This window comes from Zonotrichia leucophrys, chromosome 4, assembly GCF_028769735.1.
Source record: "Zonotrichia leucophrys gambelii isolate GWCS_2022_RI chromosome 4, RI_Zleu_2.0, whole genome shotgun sequence".
Classification (NCBI taxonomy): Eukaryota; Metazoa; Chordata; class Aves; order Passeriformes; family Passerellidae; genus Zonotrichia; species Zonotrichia leucophrys.
Window position 1 is genome coordinate 70,594,433 of NC_088173.1, and position 5,462 is coordinate 70,599,894.

The 5,462-nt window shown below is 72.9% G+C and overlaps 2 protein-coding genes across 2 annotated transcripts; one reads left to right on the forward strand and one right to left on the reverse strand.

Annotated features, from left to right (window-relative positions):
• The first annotated feature begins 44 nt into the window (after nucleotides 1–44).
• Nucleotides 45–2,886, forward strand: MOGS (mannosyl-oligosaccharide glucosidase). Its single transcript, XM_064712070.1, has 4 exons — nucleotides 45–405; nucleotides 498–709; nucleotides 783–973; nucleotides 1,051–2,886. Exons 1-4 carry the CDS (start codon nucleotides 45–47, stop codon nucleotides 2,756–2,758), a joined length of 2,472 nt encoding a protein of 823 aa, XP_064568140.1. The 3' UTR covers nucleotides 2,759–2,886.
• Nucleotides 2,887–3,002: 116 nt separating this feature from the next.
• WBP1 (WW domain binding protein 1) lies at nucleotides 3,003–4,763 on the reverse strand. The gene is made up of 4 exons (XM_064712079.1): nucleotides 4,634–4,763; nucleotides 4,463–4,565; nucleotides 4,078–4,239; nucleotides 3,003–3,819 (listed from the first exon to the last, which is right to left on the reverse strand). Exons 1-4 carry the CDS (start codon nucleotides 4,694–4,696, stop codon nucleotides 3,257–3,259), a joined length of 891 nt encoding a protein of 296 aa, XP_064568149.1. The 5' UTR covers nucleotides 4,697–4,763; the 3' UTR covers nucleotides 3,003–3,256.
• Between the last annotated feature and the right edge of the window lie 699 nt (nucleotides 4,764–5,462).

Here is a 5,462-nt window from a genome sequence, read left to right on the forward strand (position 1 = left end):
GCCGCACCTGGCGCAGCGCTGCCGTCACCAGCGCGACTGCCCTGATGGCGGGCGAGCGGCGGCGGCGCGGCGGGGATGGACCCCGGGAACGGCCCCGGGAGCGGCTGCGGGACCGGGACCCGAAACTGCGGCAACAGCAAAAGCCGCAGCGAGGCTCCGGGCGGGGCCGGACGGCGCTGGCGCTCACAGCGGCGGCGGCAGCGCTGGCGCTGTGTCTGGCGGCGGCGGCTGCCGGGTGGAAGCGGTGGAGCGAAGCCTCCCGCCTGGTCACCCCGCACCCCGCGCCCCCCGCCGTGCCCCCCGGTTCCACCGGGCCTCTCGCGTCGCCCACCTATTTCTGGGGCACGTACCGGCCCCACGTTTACTTCGGGATGAAGACGCGGAGCCCGCGCGCTGTGGTGACCGGTGAGGGGCGCGGGGGGCTCTGCCCCGGCCCGGGGCTCGCCCGGCCCCGCTCGCACCGCGAGGCCGCCCCTGACACCTCCCCGCCCCTCCAGGACTGATGTGGCTCCAACACGGCGGCAACCTGCGGCACACGAGCGAGCCGAACGACGGCGTGTCGCGATACGGGTGGCTGATGCACGACGGGGAGAATTTCGGAGTGCAGGAGATCCGCGATGAGGGGCTGCTGCTGAGAACCGAGTTCGTGAAGCAGCCGGGGGGAGACCACGGCGGCGACTGGAGCTGGCGGGTCACGGCAAAGATGGAGGTGAGGGGGTAAAAGTGGGAGAGGGGTTGGGATGCCGGGGAACTTTTGTCATCCTCCTCTTCCTCCTCCCCAGGGCAAGGGCCCGGCCCCTCTCCTATCCCTCTTCTTCTACGTGGCCACAGACGGGCAGGGGACGCTGCGGCCGGTGCTGGAGAACGGGACACGGCTGGCGGCTGTGGCAGGGACGGCGGAGGAGCTCGGGGACTTCACCCTCACCTTCCTGCCGCCCACCGGGGAGGGCGGGGAGGGGCCCAAGTACGCCAGGTGAGTGGGCTGTGTCCCCTCCATCTGCCCCCATGTCCTCACTGTGTCCCCCATCCCTGACTCTCCTGTCCCCCCAGCTACAACTTCCTGGCCGCGGGGGTGCCGGGGCTGCACCGCCTCACCGACCTGGTCCGGCACAGCCTCCGCGAGAGCTCCGTGTTCTCCCCGCCGGGCCGACCCCGCCGCCGCTTTTTTGGGGTGTCCAGCACCGGGGGGCTGCCCGGGGAGCCCCCGCGGGGGCAGCTGCTGCTGCACCAGGTGACGCTGGAGCCGCCGGCGGTGCTGGAGGTGACGCTGGAGTCGGGCAGCGCGGCGGGGGCGCGGCAGGGGCGGCTGGCGGGGCCGGCGCTGAGCGCGGCGCTGGCCCGGCACACGGCCGCCTTCGAGCGACGCTTCGAGGACACTTTTGGGCTGGGGACGCGCGGGGTGTCCCTCCCGCAACGCCGCTTCGCCCAGGCCGCCCTCAGCGAGATGCTGGGCGGTATCGGCTTCTTCCACGGCCGCTCGCTGCTGCGCTCGGAGCACCGCGAGGAGCCGCTGCCCGGCATGGAGTCCGTGCTGTTCACGGCCGTGCCCTCGCGCTCCTGCTTCCCGCGGGGCTTCCTGTGGGACGAGGGCTTCCACCTGCTGCTGCTGGCCCGCTGGGACCCCGCGCTGGCCCGCGACATCCTGGCCCACTGGCTCGACCTGCTCAACGCCGACGGCTGGATCCCGCGGGAGCAGATCCTAGGGGAGGAGGCGCGCTCCCGCGTGCCCCCCGAGTTCGTGCTGCAGCACAGCGAGACGGCGAACCCCCCGACGCTGCTGCTGGCGCTGGAGCGGCTGCTGCCCGACGCGCCCCTGCCCTACCTGCGCCGCCTCTTCCCGCGCCTCCGCTCCTGGTTCGAGTGGCTCAACCGCACGCAGGCCGGCCCTGAGCCCTTCACCTTCCGCTGGCGCGGCCGCGACCCCGACCCCGAGCGCTTCCTGAACCCCAAGACTCTGTCGTCGGGGCTGGACGATTACCCCCGCGCCTCGCACCCGTCCGCCCAGGAGCGGCACCTGGACCTGCGCTGCTGGATGGCGCTGGGCGCCCGCGTGCTGGCGGCGCTGGCCGAGCGCCTGGGCGAGCCCCACGCGTCCTATCGCGACATGGCCGCCGCCCTCAGCGACAACGCCCTGCTGGAGCGGCTGCACTGGGCCCCGGAGCTGGGCACCTTCGCCGACTTCGGCAACCACAGCTCGGCCGTGGCTCTGCGCTGGCACCGCCCGGCCCCGGTGCCCGGCCGGCCCCCGGCGGCCCCGCAGCTGCGGCGGGAGGTGCGGGAGGCGCCGCGGCCGCAGTTCGTGGCAGCTTTGGGCTACGTCAGCCTGTTCCCGCTGCTGCTGCAGCTGCTGCGGGCGGACTCGCCGCGGCTGCCGGCGCTGCTGGGCTCCATGAGCAGCGAGCAGCAGCTGTGGACGCCGTTCGGGCTGCGCTCGCTGGCCCGCGACAGCCCCTTGTACCTGCGGCGCAACACCGAGCACGACCCCCCCTACTGGCGCGGCTCCGTCTGGGTCAACATCAACTTCCTGGCGCTGCGGGCGCTGCACGGGTACGCGCGGGCGGAGGGGCCGCACCGGGAGCGAGCGGCAAAGCTCTACCGGGAGCTGCGGCAAAACCTCGTGGCCAACGTGTTCCGGCAGTACGAGGCCACCGGGTTCCTGTGGGAGCACTACCGGGACAGCGATGGCACCGGGCAGGGGTGTCACCCCTTTGCCGGCTGGTCGGCGCTCGTGGTGCTGGCCATGGCTGAGGACTATTGATGTGGGGGGTTCCTGTGCCCCCTGCCTGCCTGCCTGCAGCGCTCAGGGCCAGGGGAGGTGTTGGGGGGCAGTGCCAGAGCCCCCCTGCCTCCCCTGCAATAAACCTCCATGACTGTGGCCTCTCGCCACCCGTGTCAGGGTGTCACAGTGTCACCTTTGCTGCCCCCTGTGCCATGCGGGGATGTTTTGCCCCTTCCTGTGGAGTCAGGGGTCACCACCCAGCCCAGTGCACCCACCACAAATGTCAGTGGTACTTCACATCTCTTTAATGGTGAGAGAATGCGCCGGGACCTCCCACCCATCCCCATGGCCTCGGGCACCCCCCGGGCGATGGGGCCCCCCCGGGCAGCAGCACCGGGATCACAGGGGAGGCCCCAGGAGCAGTTTGGAGGGGAGGGGGCTCCAGCAGGACCCCACCACACTGCAGGGTGGGCGTCACTCGGGGCGAGGGCCCCCAGGGATGAGTCCAGACCCCACTCGGGGGTCCTGTGGGGGGGCTCAGACAGGCAGCACAGGTGAGCCGGGCCCCCCACCACCCCCTGCTCCCCCACAGCCCTCAGGCTCTCCCTCCTCCTCCTCCACACCCCGGCCCACCTCGATGCCCGAATCCCCCGTGAGCCGCCGGTGCCGCCCGGGGCACCCCCCTGGCACAGCTCTGCCCGCCCCACCCTCACCCCCCTCGGTGTTGGAGCAGCGGTGTCCCTCGGCCTCACACAAGTCCGGGGGCACTTGTTTGGGGGGGCCCCCGCGGGCCGGCAGCTCCTCGGGCAGGGGCAGGTCCCAGCTGGCACCGGTGCCGGTGCTGCTGGAGCCGTAATCACGGCCGGTACTGCCACCCCCCGTGCCCGGGCCCGGCTCCGGGTCCGTCTCGTCGGTGGCCGGCGCCGAGAGCGAGGAGCTGCTGGGGGAGGAGGCGCAGGAGCAGCCGCAGGAGCAGGAGCTGCAGCCCCCGGAGGAACCCGGCGACAGCGAGGGGCTCCCGGGACTGTAGGGCGGCGGCGGCGTCCCGGGGCGCTGCGCCACCTCCTCGTACGCCGGCAGCTTGAAGGAGGCCAGCAGCCCTGGGGAGGGGAGAGGCGGGGTCAGGGGACACCGGGGGAACACCGGGAAACGGCCCCGGGAGGATGGAGATGGAGGGCACAGGGCTGGGGGTGTACATGGGGACCCAGGATAATGGGGGGTGGCACAGGGGGTCCTGACTCACTGAGCTCCCCCGTGAAGATGTGGGGTATGAGGGGCTGGGGGGTCCCGATTCACTGAGGTCTCCACCCCCCGTGGGTTTGGGGGGTTCGGGGTAAATTGAGCAGCCGGTCACTCACGGAGGTCCCCCGAGGAGGGCGGGTAGTGGCAGGCACCGTGGTAGGCGATGAGGTTGATCTCACGCTGCCGCTGCTGCTGCTGCAGGCGCAGCTTGGCCCGCCGGTGCCGGAAGGCGCAGCAGCAGCTCAGCAGGATCAGGATGGTCCAGAGCAGCCAGAACCCTGCGGGAACGGGGCCGCGGAGCCGGTTCACACGGAACCGCCGTGCCCACCGAATCCCCGGACCCCCCGTTCACACGGGGGATCCCCCAAAACCTCCCAGAGCCCTCAGTCCCCCCAGCCCCGACAGCCCCTGAGCTCCCCAGAGTCCCGGCTCCTCCCCGAGCCCTCAGCCCGCCCGGAGCCCCCGTTCCCCCCCGTTCTCCCGGGATCCTCCCGCACTCACACCACAGCTCGTAGTAGTAGGTGCAGCAGCCGCTCTCCCCGCAGCAGTGCCCGGTCTCGCATACGTAGGGCCGGTTGTTCACCCCCGGGCAGAACTCCCGGGCCTGCGGGCACGGCCGCACCGTCACCGCAGCCCCGCGCGCGGCCCCCCCAGCCCCGGCCCGCCCGGTACCTGCGGGTGCTGCCGGCCCAGCAGCGCGGCCCAGGCCCCCTCCGCGCTCCCGGGCCGCTCCATGGCGCCGCCGCCTAAAGCCCGCCGCGGCCCCGCGCCCGCCCGGCCGCGGCCCCCGCCGCCCGCAGCAGCCGCCGCCGCCCCGTGGCCGCCGCCGCTGCCGCCATCGCGGCCCCCGCGGCCGCCGCCGCCCGGGCCGGGGCCGTCGCCGCCGCCATCACGCCCGGCCCGAAATCCCGCCCCCGCGGCCACCGTCGGCCAATCAGCGAACGCTCTGAAGCCGGCAGCCAATCGGCGCCGCCGCCGCCGCCCGGCTGCAGCCAATCGCTCGCCGTCTGCCTGAGTCTCACGCCCAACAACAGAGACAAAGAAGCCGAGCCCCGCCCCCTCCATGATTGGCGGCTATGGGGACCAACCGGAGATAGAGCACCGCCCCCAGGCTCTGACTGACAGCGGCGCTCGCCAATGGCGGCCCAGCCCTAAACTCGACGGAGGGCGCGGCCTCCCGGCCCGCCTCGGGGCGGGCATTCGGCACAACGCGACCAATTGGCGAGTAAACCGCTCTTCGTCCGTCTGATTGGCAAAGCGTCCGACCAATCAGCGTCGCCGCTCTCTGCCGGGCATGGCCGCAACCAACGGGCACTGTCGGAGAGCGCCCCGCCCACCCGGGACGGACCATAACGCACCGGGGGGGAGGGGGTGATTTGGGCTATTCCACAGCTGGGGGAGGGCGGGTCTGTACCAAATCGCTCCCGGGGGGGCCAGACTGTACCACAGCGCTCCCGGGGGTCGGGCTACTTCCCCATCCCAGCAGACCCACACACGGCTT

Coding starts and splice junctions, on each gene's coding strand:
- MOGS (XM_064712070.1), top strand. CDS start 45: ATGGCGGGCGAGCGGCGGCGGCGCGGCGGGGATGGACCCCGGGAACGG. Junction 406..497: donor CCCGCGCGCTGTGGTGACCG/GTGAGGGGCGCG, acceptor CCGCCCCTCCAG/GACTGATGTGGCTCCAACAC. Junction 974..1,050: donor GAGGGGCCCAAGTACGCCAG/GTGAGTGGGCTG, acceptor CTGTCCCCCCAG/CTACAACTTCCTGGCCGCGG.
- WBP1 (XM_064712079.1), bottom strand. CDS start 4,696: ATGGAGCGGCCCGGGAGCGCGGAGGGGGCCTGGGCCGCGCTGCTGGGC. Junction 4,566..4,633: donor TGGGCCGGCAGCACCCGCAG/GTACCGGGCGGG, acceptor CCGTGCCCGCAG/GCCCGGGAGTTCTGCCCGGG. Junction 4,240..4,462: donor CTACTACTACGAGCTGTGGT/GTGAGTGCGGGA, acceptor CCGTTCCCGCAG/GGTTCTGGCTGCTCTGGACC.